The following is a 20,001-nucleotide window of genomic DNA, read 5'->3' on the forward strand; positions in this document are numbered from 1 at the left end:
GTTCGGGCAGAGACCCCAGAAAGCCAAGTCTTTCTGACTCTGTCTCCCCTCCCTCCAGCATCAGCCATATCTCTCTGTCTCTGGGAACTCAGTACCGGGGACAGAAAAGAAGGGCGGGACTGAAGAGGCAGAATCTCGATTGCCTTGGAGACGGGAGCCCCACCCACCCGGGGGTGGAAGGAAAGGCAGGTCCCACCACGCGACTGCGTGAAGAAGACTTGACCCGGCAACTCCGCCCCTCTTTGCCTGCTTTTCTGGAAACCTAGATTATGGGACTGTGGGGGCAGCAGCGGGAGGAACCTGCATCTGATTGTCAGGAGACTTGGACTCTAGTTCTGGCCTTGCTTCTGCCTTGGCCCTGGCTTAGTTTCCTCTTTTGTCAAATGACTGGAGCAGGGGAGGTGGGGTGGTGTGAGGAGAAGGACAAAGTGGGGAATTGATTACGTGACTGTCGGGCCCAGGGAGAAGAAAGGGACAGAGACCGGAAGGTACCGGTTCTCAATGAGCAAGTCCAGGATGCTCCTCAGCTAGGCTCCCAATCCTCCCTCCTGACTCCTCAGAGAACCAAGTAGCCACATCCCTTCTCCTCTATACCCTCAGGAACCCAGGCGTCCTGATCTGACCTTGTGAGCCCCAGGTGTTCTGATCTCTCATTCTCCATCCTCTATCCTAGCCGTCCATCTGCTCCACCACTCCCCGTACCCCTCAGCAAAAAAGGCCCAGTCGTCCCCAAGGGCTGAAGTTTTCTTTGATTTTTTTTATTCCAACGGGGACAGGGGACTCGGGAGGGGGAGGGACAGGGGAACCACCTACCCCCTCCCTAGGGAGTGTCATAGAAATCTGGGGGCTTCTCCCCAAAAATAGAGAAAGAAACAAGAGACAGAGACAGAAAGCTGGGCCGGAGGTCGCCTCACCCTCCTGCCCCAGGTTTGGTGGGGTGTTCAGTCCAGAGGGCATTTGGAAGTGGGTCCCCTGGGCGTCCCCCAGCCATAAGGAGGGATCCAAGCATCAAGGCTCAGGGCCTTCACCTCCGAGATCGACTCCTGCTCTCCGTTACGCCTTGATCAGTCCACCAGGGGGCTCCAAAGGGCAAGAGACCCCACCCGACCCCCACACCCAGCCCGCCCTCTTGGGCCAATCTGGCTGCCCAAAGGCCAGGTCTTGGGAGTCCAGAGTCTGAAATTCTCTTTCCGTGATGCTCGCTCCAGTGGAAAGGGGCCGGGGACTCAGCCACTTGGGTTCCCCTCCACCCAGGCCACCCAGACGCATGGGTTGCATTCGCGAGAGCCGCCGATAGGCTTCTTGGTCTCTCTCTAATCCAGGTTGCACCTCGTGGGGTCAGGGGACCGGACTCCTAGGTCCTTCTCAGTCTCGGCTGCTCATAAGCCTGAGTTCTCCCCGAAGCCTGAGATCTTGAGTTGGCTGCCAGCCCACCCCATGGAATGGGGGCGGTCACTCTTGCTCTGACAGCTCCCGGGGCGCCGGAGGCCCTGGTCGGGGCCTTGGGGGGCTGGTGGTCTCGGTCGGGGGAACCAAGCCCCGAGGGGGCCCCCCGCCTGCAGCCCGTAGGGCCTGGATGCGCCGGCACTCGTGGCAGACGCGGACATGGGTGCAGCCGGCCGGGGCGGGAGCCGGTGGCCGCCCTGGTGGTCCAGGGTCGTCCAGGAGGCGCTGGGGGCCCCCGTGCCCCCCGCCCGAGTCTCCGCCGCCCGCGCCCGCAGAGTACAGTTTCCCGTTGCTAAGGCGCATCTCCCGGACAGCCCGCAGGGACAGAGCAGCCCGGCCCGGGACCCCCGGGTAGCGGCGGCGGCGGCGAGAACGGGAGGTCTTGCGGCAAGACACAGCGTGACGAAGTTCTTGCAACATCTCCTGGCAAACCGATACCTGCGGGAAGAGGAGGCGGGGTTAGGGGCGCGGGGTGGGAGGGGGAAACCAGAGGAGAGGCCAGATCAGGCTTTGATCTCTGGACTGGCCCCACCCCTTTCCTCCTTTCCTCTTCTATCATCCATATTCTCTCGTTCCTCACCTCCTCTCTATCTCTCCTTTCTGCCCCTCCTCCTTGGTCCCCTTTCACCAGCTCTCTATTCTGATTCCCCTCATCTTTCTCTGACCTCTCTCATCTCCTGCCTCTATTCCACGTTCCCCTCATCTTCTGCTTCTCTTGGATTCTCCTCATCTAGGCTCCAATCTGGCTGATCTTCCCCTGCTGTCTCTTCCCTCTGACTCCCTCAGAGCTCTTTGAGGGAGGGACTGTCCTCATTCTGTCTTTGTATTTTCACTCTCCAGCACAGCGTCTGGCACAAAGTAATGACAATAACATTTGCTAGCATTTTTATAGCATGTGCTAAGCTCTTTACAAATACCATCTCATTTGATCCTCAATATGATCCTCTCCATTTTACAGTTTGGGAAATTGAGGCAAAAGAGGTTAAATGACTTGTCCAGCTAGAGGTATTTGAACTCACACCTTCCTAGATCGTGGCCCAGTATTTTATCCTCTTCTTTAACTAGGTGATAAAATGATTGTTGATTGATCCTTCTGTCACCTTATTGGGGATTCGGGCCATTTTTGGCCATGATGGTCCCTGTCATATACAGTGTGGGTATGATCACAGGGTCATGGATTAGAACTGTAAGAGGCCTTAGAGACAATCAGGTTCATTCTACTCATTTTACAGATGAGGAAACTGAGGCCCAGAGAATCTGAAGTGCCCTTTCCAAGATCACAAAGCTAATAACCAGAGGAAATGTGAGTGAAGTAGCATGTGTGTCTGCACTTGGGGGTTGAGGGAGTAGTCTTTTTTGGAGATGAGATAAAACTTGAGTCTTAGGGGACAGTTCTTTCCATTCACTCCCATATCCTTTTGAGGATGAAGGAGGGAAAAGATGCCTTGAGATGGTAGGAACATGTGGCATAAAAAGCATCTGGCTTCAGTGGGCCTGGGCTCAGGTTGCAGCTATGTGGCCCATTAACCCATTCATTGAGTCTCAGTTTGCTCCTCTGTGAAATGAGGAGGCTAGGCTTAATGGTCTATGCGGTTCCTTCTGGCTCTGTTCTGCAAAGTTGGAAGGCACTAGGTCATCAGGCAGCTTGATTGGGGGGGGGGGGGGGAGAATTGTAAAACAAATCAATAAGCTTGATCCAGAATGGCCTGGTGGCTGAATCCCAAATCAGTTGGTTTGGGGAATTAGAAGGAAGTTGTGGGACAGCAAAAGAGGTAAAGGGAAGGTGGAGGGGAGTTGCAGAGTTGGACTCCTTGTTCAGAAAGATGGAACTAAGCTAGATGGAACAGTGGATAGAGTTGGGCTTGAAGATGAAAAAACTTGAATTCAATCCTGCCTCCAACACTTGTCAGTTGTATCTCCCAGGCTTTTGGGAGGAAATCGTGCGTGCGTACATGCATGTGCGTGCATGTGCATATGTGTGTGTTTGTGTGTGTGTGGTGTCTGTGTGTATGACTGCCAAACTTGAAGGCACAGGACCTGAGCTCAAATCCTGACTTCCCCCTATGTAGACTTGGGCAAGTCACTTAAAGTCTCCAGGATTGTTTTCTCACCTGTAAAATCAAGAGATTGTACTAGGTGATTCCTAAGGTCCCTCCCAGCTCCCCGTCTATGATCAGAGGAGACAGTATTCCCTCTCTTTTTTCCCTTATTGAATAGAGAATTGGCCTTGAAGTTAGGAAGATGTAGCTTCAGGTCTTGCCCCTGACATATGGTTATGCGACCCAAGGCAAAATACATAACCTCTCAGTGCTCTGGACTTTCTAAGACTCATTTGTAAGGAAAGTTTTTACTTGGTTGGTCGAGGGGGTTTCCTTACCTGAAAGTTCCTTACACCAGTGGAATCATAAGTACACTCCTTACCATATTCTTGTAAAGTATGAATCAAACGCCACCTCCTCCAAGAAGCCTTCCGTGATCCCATCTCTCTCCTTACAGCAATGTCCTTCCCCTTGGGACCTCCTACAACACTTTTGCTTGCAAGCTTTCTGGTATTCTTTTCCACCCTCCATCCCCAGTTTGGACCTATGATTTCATAGGTCCATTTCAAGAAAGGAGTTCTTAAGGAAACTCCTCTTCCAATGCAGCCATCTCCAGTTGTCCTGATCTATATCCTGCCGCTGGGCCCAGATTGCTCAGAGGAGAAAGTGAGGCTAGTGACTTTGCATAGCCCTGCTTCACTTAAATTCAATTCACTAGCAAATCCTGGCATCACCTCCCTGATGTCATGGCCCTCTTGGAGAACAAAGGACAAACAACATATCCCTCTTCCAATACAGATGGGCAACTGGGCTGCAACTCAGAATCTTAGAGAACCTAGAGCTCTAAGAGGTTAAATGACTTGCCCAAGGTCACAAAATCAGTCTGTGTCAGAAGCAGGATTTGAACCCCAGTTCCTCCTGACTGAGGCAAAACTCTCTAGTGGATACACTGGGCTGTGACTCTTGGTCAGGCAGCTAAGTGGAGCAGTGGATAAAGTATGGGGTCTTGGAGTCAGGAAGACCTGAGTTCAAATTCAGCCTCACATACTTAGTAGTGTGTGACCTTGGGCATGTCATTTAACCTCTTTTGCCTCAGTTTCTCAATTGTGCAATGAGGATAATAATAGTACTTCCTCTCAGGGTCGTTGTACAAATCAAGTGAGATAATATTTGCAAATCGCCTAGCACAGGGCCTGGCACATAGTAGGTGTTATATAAATGCATATTCCCTTCCCCTTCTGCCTCTTGGACTTGTCATGTGACATTGTATGTTACAGATATCTGTGCTCCTGCACACTGAGCTCTCTGAGAGCAGGCGTTGGGTCATGCCTAAAGTCTGCACCTCCCCTAAGCAACACGTGGGCTTTGCACACAGCAGGTACTTAATAAATGGATATCGAATGAATGATTTCCAAGGTCCAGTAACTTTCAAAAGCCCACGATCCTAAGATTCTCTCAGCACGGTTCCTTCCCTGACTGACTCAGCTCACAGCCCTCACCCCTGCTTCAGTTTATGACTTCAAGAATTCCTCGACCAAAAAACATCTCCCCAGGAGACTAGTGCTCTGGTGCTGAGCCCTTCTGCCTTTAGCCAGCTTGGTCCACAGACGCCAGACGCACCATCTGTCTCTGGGTCGGTCCTCCGAGCGTATCTAACTTGGCACGACCTGCTAGACTTTCTATTCCGTGAACGTAGCCCTCAAAAACTCAAGGTCACTTCCACATCCTAAAGTATTAAAGTAGGAGCTTTAGGCTATTTTCTTCCCTAATCCTCTGGCCGCCTTATTCCGATGAATTATTTCTGACTTTGTCCCAGAAATGGAGTGGGAAGAATCAGTCAATTTGAGGAACTGCTCATCACCTTTTTGTACGACCTTGGGAAAATCCCATTGCCTTCTCTAAGCTTTACTTTCTCACCTGCAAAATGAAGATGATTAAGGCAAAACTTACCTCCCGAGGGGGATAAGAGCTGTACCGAGGGCAACATTAATGCAAAATTAATTTATAATTAATGTAATTGATTTATGATTAGTGTAGTACCCTACTTAAAAGGCAGATGTTATTGTCACTCTCTCTTTTCCCTGGTAAATATTTCAACCTCTTTAGGGATCGGGGATTTCATTAGTATGAGTATTCCTCCCCTGATTCAGGTATGAGCCCCTCCAAGCTTTAGTAAATCCCTCTTTATACTTTAGTAAATCCTTTTCAACTGTAAAATGGGGATCATAATAGTACCTACCTCTCAGGGCCAGGGCTGTGGTGAGGATCAAGTGAGATAATATTTGTAAAGCACTTAGCATAGTGCCTGCTTAGTAGGTGTTTAATAAATGCTTCCTTCCTCCCTTCCTTCCTTCCTTCTTCCTTCCTTCCTTCTTTCCTTCCTTCTTCCTTCCTTCCTCCCTTCTTTCCTTCCTTCTTCCTTCCTCCCTTCCTCCTTCCTTCCTTCTTCCTTCCTTCCTTCCTTCCTTCCTTCCTTCCTTCCTTCCTTCCTTCCTTCCTTCCTTCCTTCCTTCCTTCTTTCATTCCTCCCTTCCTTCTTACCTTCCTTGCCAAATCAGGGTCATTTGTAGAAGTGAGGATGTAATCAAAGGTGGAAGAGGCTGATTTCTGAGTCTTGAGATCCAAGCTGACTCAAGAAACAGACAGATCAGGGGATTTGACCTTGAGTATATGAGGGTGTGTGAAAGGTGTCTCAAAGAAATGTAAAGAAATTTGTGAAAGGGGCCTTCAAGGCTAAGGTTCCTCAGCAGGAACAGAGTAGCTGATGAGATTCAGGGAAGCCTAAGCAGAGAAAGATTGTATCTTTTATGGAATATGAGCCAGGACTCATTGAAATGAGTGGGATCTTTATTATAGGGGCAAAGGTGTCTGAGAGCCTAGAGCCTAGCAGGAGGAGCTGGCTCTGAAGGGGAATAGAAACCAAGAAAAAGGTTTAGGTAAAACCTTAAAGCTAGGAAGAGGAAGTTGGATAGGAATCAGAGAATTTAGAGATCCCTAGATCACAGGCTCAATAATGTATATCTAGAAGACATTATCTACTCCAATCCCCTCTTCTTACAGGTGAGAAACTAAAGCCTTGAGATCACATAGAGAATAGACTTGAACCCAGGTCACCTGCTTCCCGAAGCAGTTATCATTCCCATAGACCATGCTGCCTCCAGGATCATTTAATGCCAGCTCTTCATATTAAGGACATGAAAACTAAAGCCATACAAGAATAAAAGAATGCCACAACATGTCATAGAAACAAACAGAAGTCAAATCCAGAAGAGAGTTGAGAAACCATTTAGCCCAAATCCCTCATTTTGTAGAAGGAAAAAACTAAGGTTCAGAGAAGTAAAGACCTGTAAGCACCTGGAGGGCAGGAACTGTTTTATTTTTCTCCTTGTATCTCCATTGCCTAGCACAGTGCCTGGACCAGAGTAAATGCTTAAGGAATGACTACTATTCTTATAAAGAAAATAGAGAAATGTGGATTTGACACCGGAAGGCAGAACTCCAAGGACTCCTTCAGAGGTCGATGGAAATGTCATGGGGGTCTCCAGTAGAGGATCCCAGGGATCTGTGTTTCAACCTACTTAACATTCTCTTTAACCAGTGACTTGGATTGTGGCACTGGTGACATGTTTATTAAATCTGCAAATGAAAGAGAGCTGAGCAACTAGAAGATTCCACTGGGATCCAAAAAGGCCTCAACAAGCTAGTGCAATGGACTGAAGCTAATAAGAAAAAAATTCAATAAACAGTAGTCTTAAACTTCAGTACAAAAAGAAGCAAATCCACAAGTACAAAGCAAGAGAGGCTTAGACAACAATCTGTCTGAAAAAGATCTGGGGGATTTAGTGGACCGAATGTGAGTCAGCAATGGGATATGGCCCTTCAAAATGCCCAAGATGATGTTGGTTTGAATTAAGAGAATAGCTTCCAGGGATAAAGAAGTTATATCTCTGTGTACTCTACTCTGGTCAGACCACACCTGTAGTATTAGGTTCAGTTTTGGGCAATGGAATTCAAAACAAGGACATTTGATCACCAGCATGATGAAAGCCCTTGAGACCCTGTCATATGAAGATTTAAGAAATTGGAAATGTTTGTCCTGGAGAAGAGGGGTAGGGTATGAAAACTGTATTCAAGCATTTGAAGGGCTGTCACGTGGTGGATTTGTTCTATTTGACCTCAAAGGGCAGACTAGGAAGCAAATTCAGAATGGAAGTTGCAAAGAGGAAAATGTAACCTTGATGTAAGACACACACACACACACACACACACACACACACACACACACACAACCACTAGAAATGTTAAAAAATAGAATGGGTTTCCTCAGGATGTGCTGAGTTCTCCTTTCAGTAAAAGACTGGACAACCACTTGCCAGGTATGTTACAGTAGAAATTCCTCTATAGCAGAATTTGTGCTAGATGTCCAATGAGGGCTCTCCTAACTCTCAAAGTCCATGATCCTGTGGATGAGGTTATTTTCCCAACCTTGCAATGCTATTAAATGCCAGAATTGGGATTTGAACTCAGATTCTCTGAAAGGATTATTTTCCTACTACATCACAGCTGGGCTGTGATGGGCTTTGTCATCAGATCTGGGTTTCTGCAGGGTAAGGTTCTTGGTCTCTATTACTCAACAATTAAGCTTGGCTTTTTTTTGTGATCCTTTCCCTTAATCACTAATAAAGGTCTCCTGAAAATATCAGCCTGTATCTTGAGGGAGACATCATCCCTGAAAACCAATGAAGATTTAGTATAAGAGATTAGAGAAGACAGAAGCCCAGGGAACTAGATCTAGCCAGTCAACCTTGTACCTTTGGATTGGACTCCTTCCATTCTCTTTGCTTTCCTCACTTCAACTCTGTCTCTTCTCTTTCTTTCGCCCTTCCTTCTTCATGCTTAGGCTCTCCATACTCTTTTCCTCTCTGCTCCACTCACCACCTTTGTCTTTCCACTTCACTCACCTCTTATCACTACCCCTCCTTACTCCTCCTTACTCCTCCTCATTCTCTCTTCTCTGCTGATTCATTTCTCTTTCTTCTTTCCTCACTCTTCTACTCTCACTTCTCTCTCTTTTTTCTTTCCACTCCTCTGCTCCATCTCTTCTGTTTCTCTCTTTACATTTTATTCCTTCTCTCTCCACTCCCATGTCTTATTTCTCTACTGTTGCCATCCTTGTCTCCCCACATACCCTGTCCCCCATCTTCTTGGCTCCTTGGGATCTCACCTCGTCGGACTCTGCTGACCTCCTCGTGGACCACACAAACTCCATGACGGCAACAAAGACAGCAATGATGAGGCCACAGATGAGCACCACAAATATTCCCCCAATGTTCTCCATTCCTAGCCCTGGAAGGAAACAGAAAAGGAGCCAGGGAGACACTGAGGGCTCAAGAAGGGTAGGGACCTAGGGTGAGGTGCACTTATTTTGGAGGGATGGGGAGAGGAACACTGACCTTTGGCCCTATGGTCCTCCTCCTTGGGGCACCGGCCCCCCTCCCACCACTTTCTCTTTAGGATCTCCAATCGGTTATTCTCTTGCAGTTGCAAGATAGCCAAAGTAATCTCGTCCCGGAATGGAGAGCCTGGAAAGGGAAAGAGAAGATGTTTAGGACCTTTCTGTCTTCACAAATCCTCCAGAGGCTCTTTCCTCTGATCCCTGTTCTTTCCCACCTTCAATTTCCTCTCCAGTTCCTTCCCTCTCTGAGCCCCCATCTCTCTAAATTCTTCTGATGTCTAGTATATCCATTCCTCCCTTGATTCATACTTCTTACTTTCTTCATTCTCTCCTTTTCTTCTTCTTTCCTCCTATGTCTGTATCTCCCATAATCCCAATTCTGTAATCCTCCATAGCTCCCTCACCTAATAACTTCCTCTATATCCCCATTCTTTCAGTTTCTTCTCTTACCCCATCTGACCAACCCAGATCTCCCCATATCCTTCATCCTTCTATTTCTCATTCCTATTCAAACTGCATTTCTGCATCTCTAGTTCAGATGCTATAATCTCCATCTCCATTTCCCCCACACCTCTATCCTCCATCTCCACATTCCCTAACCTCCCATCTCCATCTAGATTTTTCCATCAACATTTATTAATTACCTACAATATGCAAGGTTCTGTGCTAGGTTGCCCTATCCATGGGCATCATGCTAGCTATATTGTATAGAGACACTGGTTGTACATGTAGAGTTGGCATGCCCCCTTGGGAAGCAGCATGTAAAACTCTCCAATTGTGAATTCTTTGTGTGCCTACTGGTCCCATTGGTATCAAAGTTATTTCTGGAAGAGCACACCCAAGATTTATGGGGCAGTTATTTTGTTGCCACTGCTCTTACAACATCAAATTAATAAATGTCTATGCTTTGAGCTAGTTGTGTCCCAGCTGAATAAAGGAAAGGTAAACACAGTGATGGAGACTTGTGAACTAAACTTCTAGGTACATGGAACCACAGAGTACCTTTAACTTGGACTAGTCAACTTTCCCCAACTCAGGACCCAATCCTTCAGTCCCTGACCGAAGGATACTCAAATGGGATTACAGTGTTCATAGGAAGTTACATTATCTATAAAAGGGAGAGTTCAAACTGTCATCAGACATCATCACACGGACTATTATATGGTCCTTGGATGAGTCACATATGATGAGTATTCCAGTACTCATTTGGCTCCCTTGACACAAAATTTCTAATTTGAAAGAAACCATACTGTCCTTCCTCAAACCCACTATGACCAATATGAAAAGTTGCTAGCCAACCTCTATTTGAAGCCCTCCTTTGAGAAAGACCCCACTGCCCTCTTGGAGCAGTCTAGTTCTCCTTTGAATCAAGACTAAATTTTCCTGTCTGCAACCTCCACTCACTGCTATTGGCTCTCCCCTCTGGAACCAAAGAAGAGGATCAGAGGTTTAGAATCATAAGGGGTCTTTGAGGTCATCTAGTCCAACACCCTCCTCTTACAAATGAGGAGACTGAGGTCCCCAAGAGATAAATCACTTGCTCAATATATCTTAGGTGACAGAATTAAGATTTGAACCCAGGTCCTCTGACCCCAAACACAGTTCCCATTCCATTATGCCACACTGTCCTTCTGCTTAACAGTCTTTGTGAGGCTTAAAGATTGCTATTCTTGTCTTCTCCACCTCTCAGTCGTGTTGCTACACCTATCATCCCCATGGTATCCCCATCCACATATATCCATCTCTATGTCTGTCTCTAATCTCTATCCACATCCTTCATTCATGCTCCATCACCCTTTTCCACTCTCCCTCATCTCCCCATATTTATATCTGCCCTGTCCATTGAATCCAGTTTAACATTTTAAAGTACTGACTTTGAACAAGACACTGTGCTAGGAGTTGAGAAAAGAAAGGTCAAATGAAAGCCGTTTCCTGTTCCCCATGACCTTATATTCCATTTACTTCTCAATCTCCACATTCCCATTACTTAAGCCCCCAGCTCCCCATCCTATATCTTTCTATTCCATACTCTCCCCATCTTTCTATCACCCTATATCTCCTATCACTCCATTACTCATCTTCTCCCTAGTAGCTCTGGACCTGTGTTCAAATTCACCTTTGATGATTGCCACCTGTGTCACCTTAGGCAAGTCACTTAAACTCCCTGGACTTAGGGTTGATGAAAGGGTTGGATTAAACAGCCTCTAAATCCTAAACTTATGATCCATTCCCCCATCTCTTCCTCATCTCCATATCCTCCTGTAACTCCTAGGATCTAACTTCTACACCTCTATATTCCCCATAGTTCCCATCCTCCAGTTCCCTATCTCAAAATCTCCATGTATCCCCTATTTCCATCTTCTAGTCTTCATTTCCCCCTCTTCAATCCACCTCCCATCTGCCAGTGTCCCATATCTATATTTTCCTGTTTCTCCCAATCCCTTGATCTCCCACCTCATTATCCCCTTATGTGCCTTATCTCCCCAACCCCGTACCCCTACTTAATGCCCACATTCCTGGGTGGGTCTCCATGCTAAAGCCCATTGGGCTATGGCGCACCCAGTGGCATGCCGATGCCATAGCCCTTGGTATCAAGGAGGCCCCCAATCTGGGTGAGGTTGCAGTTGAGGCGCCTGTGGTACTCATTCATGGTAGACTCCAACAAGAAGGCATAGCGAGAGTTGAGGACGCGGGCGATGCCTTCCTCTGTGCTCTTCACAAACACACTGGGCTGCTTGGACTGCATGTAATTCCACATCCGCTGGTAAGTCTGGTACCGAGAGTTCTGGCCGATATGGGAAAGCAGGTGAAAGGAACACTGCATGAATGCCATGGCCTCCACAATTTCTCTGCCCTTTTCTTTGACACTCCTCTGCCTCTCCAAGTCCTGCTCAGTTTCTCCATCCCTCCCCTTTTCAACTAAGAACCTTCTTGATTAACCCATTGCCGACTTTACCTTTGGTGTTCATAAACTTGTTTATATATTGATAACTTTATTTTAGTACAATTGGTTTCTTTTTAATCCAATGTATTTTATATGTAAAAAAAAAGCTGAAAAAAAAATAAAAGGTGTATAGACTTTATCAGATTGACTGTTGAAGGGGTCCCTGATTCACACAAACAAAAACCTCTGCCTTACTTAGTAGTCCTTTGGCAATTTGAGGCTCCAGGCCAGACCATTTCTTTCTCATAATACCACAATCCTCCCAAGGACAAGATCATGTACCCCCCCTAAAAGGGGGAGGGTCCCCAAGGGCTGTGCTACCTTTCTCTACTTGGACTGAGGGATTTCTGAGAGCTATGATTCTTCCCCTTAGACTTGGGATTCCTGGAGGGCAAGACCCTATTCCTCACCTAAGACATCTGAAGCCTGAACTGTGCTTGCCTTCCTCAGGGCAAGGGTTAAGGTATGGGCTGTATCTTCTCAGATTGGGCCTCCTGGAGAGGGGCCTTCCTTCTCAGGAGGGGGAGGGGTGCTCCCTGAGAGTAGGGGCCTAGTTTATTTCTTTGCCCCGCCCAACAAGTCCATTGGAAGTTTTTAATCTCTACCCCCCACCCGTTCTCTGATACACCCCACATTCCTAATTGTACTAGGTCAATTGTTGGCCAGGTGGAGAGGAGCTAAACCTGCCCCCAGACTCTTCAGGCATCCTCTAAGAGCTGTTCTTGGTGCTGAACCTAACTTTTATAATGATGGACCCAGTTCCTCTGCTCAACCTAATTATGTTCTTTTCTGGGAGGGTCAGGGACTAAAGGAAACATTGAGGAAGAGGACTGGGAAAAATGAGAGAAAAGAACTAGAGGGAAATCTTTGGAGGTAAACCCCTGAAGAAGGAAGACTAGGAAATACTGAGGGAACTGGGGAAGACATTGAAGGAGGGGTCTGAGGGAGGCCACTGGGGTATTGCTATGGGAAAGGATTAGGAGGCATTGAAGAAGAGAATTGATAAATCACTAGATGGGGGGAGGGGGGCTAGAAACAATGAGGGAGAGGACTAAGGAGATATGGAGAGAGGGGCATGTAAGACATTGAGGTAAGAGACTGGGGAAGTGGAAAATTAAGGAGAACTGAGGAGAAACTGGGGAGAGATTGATGGAGGACACATTGGAGGAAGATAAAGCCTAGGGGTTGCTAAATTTTAAAAGTACCTGGAAAAATGTCATGGTGGAGCCCGCGTGGATGGTCCCATACTCAATATTGGTCTGGTCGGCCAAGTCATCAGCCGACTCCACGGGCACCTCCATTCGCTGCACGGTGAGAAAGGCCGCCAGGTTGGCCGTGTAGGAGGAGATGATGATGAGAGTGAAGGCCCACCTGGTGGGAGGGGGCAGTGACTCGCCCAAGTCCCCCTGCCCTGGAAGCATCAGACCCCAGGCTCCCGGACGCTTAAGTCCAATCTCTAGGCCCTAGAGCTTCAGGGCTCATGCATAACCCATCCCAGTGCCATCTTCATGCCAACAGGGGCTTTCTAGAGATGTTGTTCCTTCAGACTAATGTGGGAAGAGCCATGGGTTCTGATCCATCTTACTTCTAGCTGGTAGCATCATCTCTGCATTTCAGTTCCCTCAACAGCTGGCTGGACTTGATAAACTCTAAGGTCCCATCCAGCTCTGAAATCCCGGATTCTATATTCTAAGGTTCTTTGAAGTTCTGGCATTCTCCATTCTAAGGACCCTATCACCTTTACATGTTCTAAGTTCCTTCTCTGATCTGACATTCTTGTTTTGAGGTCTCTCCCAGTCTTAACATTGTATGATGAAGAAGTTTTCTAGATCCCTCTGCAATATATAAGAGCAGGCTATCAGGAAAGCTGCATTCTAACCCCAGAGCTGCCCCTGATATGCTGGGGGTGACTTATTCCCCCTCTTTGAGGAGAATAAATAGGTTTTCCCAAATCTATAAAATGAAGATGTAGTTAATGGTCATCTCTAAGTGCCTTTTAAACTGCTCAAATATCTCAGGATCCCTCTACCTCCAGCCCACCCCACTCCCCTGGCCCACTTCATCACCCATTGTGATTAGTGTCCTCACCAAACCCCGCTGACACATCTTGTAGAAAGTGCCCGGGGCATGATCTCGGAGCCCTGCTGCATGAAGCCCCCGACAGGGAACCACAAGCTGTTGCCCAGGGTATACTGGTTCTCCACTACATGGGGACGTGCTCGGAGGCACGGGTGAGGGTTGTACCACTCATAGGGGCTCAACCTGCAGGAACATGGAGAGATGGGCCATGGCAGAGACCAGGACTGGCAGCCAGACACATAGGCAGAATGACAGACAGAAAGATAAGCAGGTAGGGGAGGGGAGCCCTGGGGGTGGGCAGATGGGACGGATGGTGCTTAGTGACCCAAGAAGAGGAAAGAGACAAGGAGAGTGAGAGACAGAAGAAGAATGACATGAATCAATAAGAAAAGAGGGCAGTGACAGAAACAGACTGAAAGGGAAGGCTTAGGAAGAAGGCTAGAGACAGACATAGGAACTTGGGGCATGTAGTTGGGGAAGAAGAAGGCACTGACAGAGAAGAGAAAAATAAAAAGAAAGATTGACAGGAGAAATACAGGAAGAGAACAGAAAGGAAGAGGTGGGGATCAGGGACTGACAGAAACAAGAAAAGACCAGATCAAGGAAGAAATAGCGGAAAAGAGAAGAGACCGGGTTAGGGCAAAGATAGAGAGGGAGGGACTGAGAGGGACTGAGAGGGAGCAGGGTGCAGGCAGAAACAGATGCAGAGGAATTGGAGGAGGGCAGAAGGAAGGAAAGAGATAGGTGGTGCTTGCTCAGATGGGGGGGGGCAGGGCAGGGGCAGAGATGGAGAGAGCCTGGGGCCAGGACAAGAGACAGAAAGGGAGGCCCAGGCAGAGAGGGATACAGAAACAGGATCCAGGCCTCACCTGGCTGCCAGGAAAAGGACACAGCTAACAGCCAGGTAAGCCAAGAGCATGAAGAGCCACACAGCAGGTGAGAAGGGATCGAGGAAGGAGAAGTAGCCAGGCTTTCGACCCTGGGGCAGGGGGGAGAGAGCCAGGTGTCAGTGATCCCAGTGTCTACTCCCTCAAGGACACAGGGGTCTTCATCTTTAAGGACCTCCCCCCCCAAGCACATACCCTTTGAATACCCAGTTCCAGGATCCCCTGCCTTCCATTCCCCAAGGAACTCAAACATCCCAGCCCCCAAGTCTGCCTCCTCAGGAACCTGGACACTTGGTGACCTGGCCCGAGGGAACCCTACCATATGCACTCTGTAGAGGATGCTGATCCCAAGGGTCATGAAGGGTTTAGAGAAGTCTATGACCTTCTCCCGTTCGGCTGTGATTGTGAACGCAGCCACTGCCAGGTCTGCTTTCTGCTGGGGATGTGGGGGTGAGAGACAGACATACAGAGAGACAGAGACAGAAGGGGGAGGGAGGGAGGGAGGGAGGAGAGAGAGAGAGACAGAGAGAGAGAAACATGGAGAGAGAAACAGAGACAGAAAAAGAGACAGAGACAAAAAGAGAGAGATTCAAAGGAGAAACAGAAATATGTAGAGACATAAAGATAGAGACACAGATAGAGAGGGAAAGTTAGAAATAGATGTGGGGGAGGGAGATAGATACAATGTGAGACCAAGAGAAACAATCCAGGATTCAGATGTTGGGGGGGGGTGTGAAGAGGAGGAGGAACAGCTCATTTGGAGTCCAGGAAGATATTCCCACATAAGCCCTGGCTCCCCCTCCTGCCTGAATTATTGCCCCAGTCTCCCCTAAGGGTTTTGGTCTCTTGCCTCCCATCTCCCCTGCCCAGACTACTGGATTCCTCTCCCTATAGCTTGCCTCTCCTCATTCAGAGACTTCCCAGGATTTCTTGAGTCTCTTGATATTCACTTTCCTCATCCTAGCACTCAAGGCCTCTGAAGTCACACTCTCTAGCCTTCTGTCAGACTCATCATCCTGCCTGTAACACCCTCCCCACCCTTATCTGAAGCCTTTTCAAGTCATTTTCTCCCCTAAAAATGAGAAGATTGTACTGAAGGATCACCAAAGTCCCTCCCAGCTCTGATGATCCCAGATCCAACATTCTCTGTTCTAAGGTTCCTTCCATCTTCAACATTCTTTGCCCTGTGACCATTTTTGCTCACTCTATGACCCTGTCTCCCTGTGCTCTCCCTCACTCAGTGGTCCTCCCTCCCTCTATCCTTGGGCCCAAGAGCTCCCCCTGCTCCATACCCGGTTAATGAGTTCCCCAACCATTCCAGTCCAGGAGCCATTGGGCTCTGGTGCCCCATACAGCCCATCTTCCACTAGACGAAGTCGGAATCGAAAACGCAGTAGCTCAGCCAGCTCTCGAAGCATGTCCACACAGAAACCCTCAAACCGCTCATTTCCTGACAGAGACTGGAAGTTGGGCCTTCGCATGACATATGGATTCTCCTGGGGAAGAGGGAGGGGAAAAGGGGGTAAATGGTCAGAGCTCAAGACTCCAGGATCAAGGATTAGATAAAAGTATATAAGATCAGAAACTTGAAAACCCACAATTATCAATCAAGAATTTAGGATTGAGGTCAAAGACCTGGGACCAAGGTTCAGGCATCAATGACCCAAGAAAGACCAAGGATTCAAAATAAATGATCAGGGACTGAAGATTAGTGGTCTCAGACTAGAGATTACCTAATTAGAGACACTCAGAAAAATGAACAGGAAAGACCACAGAGAAGTAATAAGAAAGGTCTGGGTTGAGTCTCCTATAGGCAGGACCTTCATGGGGTAATTGGCTGGAGATACCAAGAAGTTCTGCAATTTTATAGACATGAGTACCCCAGGGTCTTTGGGGAGCAGTCTTATCTAGAAATATAAAGTCTGGTCTCTCCCAAGTTCTGCTTCTCCCCAGTCGAAGTCTCCTCCCTCTCCTCTGCCTCTTACCAAAATGGTGGTGACCACAAGAGTCTTGTTGGCTAAGGTCTGGGACAGGTTGATGTCCAGGGTGGTGGCATTCATAGCCAGAGTCCGATTGGAGTACCACACCCCGATCTGGAAGGAGGATACAAGTTCAAGCCCGACCTTGTGGAGACAGAGGTGTCCAACACCCCCCACTACCACCATATTCCACCCCCAGTCCTAAATCTTCAGGAACCCGGGCATGTGGGTCCCAAGTCCATGCCTGCTTCAGGACCCAGGCATCCAATTTTAGCTCCTTCCTTCCTAGGAATTCCAGTATCCATCTCCTCCAACCCCCCCCCCCAACTTAGGTAATTCAGTGGTCAGCCCCACTCACCTCCCGATGGCCCTCCCGGGACTTCTCTAGGATCCTCAGGGTGTAGTTGGTCCGTTGACCTTTGCTGTTGAACTCAACTCGCCCAGTCAGCCCATCATACTCTACCTAGCCAGGGAGGGGAGGTCGGGGAGGGGACAGGTACGGAGGGCAGAACAGAAGAGGGCAGGAGAGATAGAGACAAATGGAGACAGAAAGACAGAAATATACCCAGAAGAAGAGTCAGAGAAACAGAAACCAGAGGGAGAGAGAGATTCCCAGAGGAGGAAAATTAAATAGAGGGAGAGAAAGGGAGGGAATGGTTCAGAAAAAGAGTAAGAGACCAACAGAAAGATAGAAACCAGTAGTAAGAAAACAATACCAAGAGGCAAAGAGAGTGGAAAAGAGGTGGAGAAGAAAACCAAGAGGAAGAAACAGAAACAGAGACATATGAAGACCAAAACAGAGAGAGAGATGGAAGGTGGGAAATGGAGAGAGATACCCAGAGGAAGAAACAGGGACAGCCAGAAGGAGTGATGAGTGAAGAGGGAAGCAAACACAGAGACAAATGGACAGAGGAATAGAATAGGAAAGTCCAAGTACAAAAAAAATGAGAGGGACAGAGAGATTGATAGAGAAACAGAGGGACACCCAAAGGGAAGGTAAGAGATGGAGAAGAAACAGAAGCCCAGAGAGATACATAGAAAGGTGAAGACAGAGACCAACATAGAAATGGAGAGAGAAATGGTGAAAACAATAGGCAGAAAGGTGAAGGCAGTTAGACCCAGAGAGACAGACATGCAGGGAATAAGGTGGAAATGACAGAGATCCTCCATCCTCACCTCTTACACATAGAGGTGCAGAGGGAGGAGGAAACATGGAGACAGACATATAGAGACAATCATAGATGCTCACAGAACAGAAATGTCCAGAAGGAAGTGATAGCATCAAAGATAGACACAGGCCAAGAGGGAGAAGAGTCCCCCATGGACAAAATTAGAAATACAGATGGAGAAAAACAGAAAGAGATGCCCCAAAGTGAGATATAGAGACAGAGACAGAAGAGAAATACCCCAATGTACACACATAGAGACAGAAAGGAGGTACCCAGAAAGCCCAAGACATAGGCCAGGAAAGAGAGGGGAGCAGGGATGGGCACACAGTAGGCTTTCCCACCTCTCAGCCCCACCCTACCAGCTCACCATTCGAAGGTAGTTCATGAGGCTGGTTCCATGGGGCCAGATGTTGGAGGAGGTGCAGGCCAGGGGTTTCACACCAATCTCTTGGCTTCGATTCAGCTCCCTCACAGCACTCACAACCACATGCACAGCATCAAACATCAGGGCTGCAGACAACTGGAGTGGGGAGGGAGGGAAAGGAGCAGGGGAGCTCAGCAAGAGCAAAGCCTGAGCCAAGCCTCCAACCCCTGCTCTTCCCTGAGGGCTTTAGAGCCCCTCCTTTCATTCTTCTCTTTTCCTCCTCTCCCTCTCTTTATCTCCTCTTCCCTCCTTTCATCATTCTCCCTCTCCCTCTCTCTGCCTTCCTTTCTCCCTCCCTATAGCCCCCTTTCACTGTATCTCTTTCTCTCTTTCCTTATCTCATCCTCTCCACCTCTGCCCCATCCTGCCTCCATCACTCCATATCCTTCCCCTCCCATCCCTCTTTTTCTCTGTCTCCTTGCCTCTGTCTGACTCCCTCAATCTCTCTCTCTCTTTCTCTCTCTCTCTCTCTCTCTCTCTCTCTCTCTCTCTCTCTCTCTCTCTCTCTCTCTGTCTGTCTCTCCTATTATCTCTCCATCCCTGTGTCTCCATGTCTCCATATTTATCTTTATGACTCTGTCTACCCCTCCCTTGCTTGATATCCTGGTCTCTTTCTTTCTGCCTCCATCTTTTTCAAGTTAAAATTATTTTTGTTCAATTAACAAGCATTTATTTTTCTCTCCCTCCAACATCCCCTCCCTGCTAGAAAAAGGAAAGGAAAGGAAACACCTTGTAATAAATATTCCATTTCTATATTTCTCTTTCTTTCCCCAGGTCTTTCAGACCAGCTGTTCCATAGACTGCAGGAGAGGCCAGGGTTATTTCTGCATTTCTTGGAGTATACATGGTGTGTGTCTATATGTGTATAAATATACATTTGGGTGCATGCATTTCATGAGGCTGGGTTCTTTCTATATTTGGGTGGATCTGTGTATGCCTCAGGAATCGTGTGTGTGTGTGTGTGTGTGTGTGTGTGTGAGAGAGAGGGGGGGGGGGGAGGGGGGGGGGGGGAGAGAGAGAAAGAGAGAGAGAGGGAGGGAGAGAGAGAGAGAGAACAGACAAACAAATGAGAGACAGAAGAGACAAAGACAGACAGAGAAAGAAACAGAAACAGAGAGACAGAGAAAGATAGAAAGATAAAGATAGAGAGAAAAAGAAAGGAGAGACAGAGAAACAGCAGTAGACAGAAAAAGGTTGGGGATGAATACACCTGAATGTTTCTGCAATTGTCTTGGTTGTGCATGTCTGTCAGGTGTGTGTGTGTGTGTGTGTGTGTGTGTGTGTGTGTGAAGCAGAGAAAACAGAGGCTCACCGCTGGACCAGGGTACATGCTGGCCTCACAGTTCTCCCTCCAGGACATGTTGAGGCTCCGAACAAACTCCAGGTAGAAGGGGTGGGAAGTGTTGAACATGGAGAAACCCAGAATGTTGGATGAGTCCTCCACAATGCCATCCAGGTGGAGAATAGGGAAATCCTAGGGGCAGGGAGGGGGCAGAGGATCAGGACCCAGGGAAGGGAGGCTCAGAGCCTGAGACAAGGGGAAGGGAGGCTCAGAGCCTGGGACAAGGGGAAGGGAGGC

At 48.0% G+C, this 20,001-nt stretch overlaps 1 protein-coding gene across 1 annotated transcript in view; it reads right to left on the bottom strand.

Moving 5' to 3' along the window:
• Positions 1-1,182: 1,182 nt before the first annotated feature.
• Positions 1,183-20,001, bottom strand: part of GRIK5 (glutamate ionotropic receptor kainate type subunit 5) — a 32,715-nt gene continuing 13,896 nt past the window's right edge. Inside the window, exons 8-20 of the mRNA XM_069088935.1 lie at positions 19,735-19,896; positions 18,366-18,518; positions 17,188-17,292; positions 16,836-16,943; positions 16,143-16,346; positions 15,170-15,283; positions 14,833-14,942; positions 13,973-14,146; positions 13,090-13,255; positions 11,500-11,725; positions 8,939-9,067; positions 8,710-8,831; positions 1,183-1,884 (exon numbers count right to left, since the gene is read on the bottom strand). Of these exons, the coding sequence (XP_068945036.1) occupies positions 1,453-1,884; positions 8,710-8,831; positions 8,939-9,067; positions 11,500-11,725; positions 13,090-13,255; positions 13,973-14,146; positions 14,833-14,942; positions 15,170-15,283; positions 16,143-16,346; positions 16,836-16,943; positions 17,188-17,292; positions 18,366-18,518; positions 19,735-19,896 (2,205 nt within the window). The 3' untranslated portion in view covers positions 1,183-1,452. The remainder of the gene's footprint in view (positions 1,885-8,709; positions 8,832-8,938; positions 9,068-11,499; positions 11,726-13,089; positions 13,256-13,972; positions 14,147-14,832; positions 14,943-15,169; positions 15,284-16,142; positions 16,347-16,835; positions 16,944-17,187; positions 17,293-18,365; positions 18,519-19,734; positions 19,897-20,001) is intronic.

The sequence above is a fragment of the Petaurus breviceps genome, unplaced genomic scaffold (assembly GCF_028583685.1).
Source record: "Petaurus breviceps papuanus isolate PSGF00001 unplaced genomic scaffold, PetGlider_PUasm1.0 185, whole genome shotgun sequence".
NCBI lineage: Eukaryota > Metazoa > Chordata > Mammalia > Diprotodontia > Petauridae > Petaurus > Petaurus breviceps.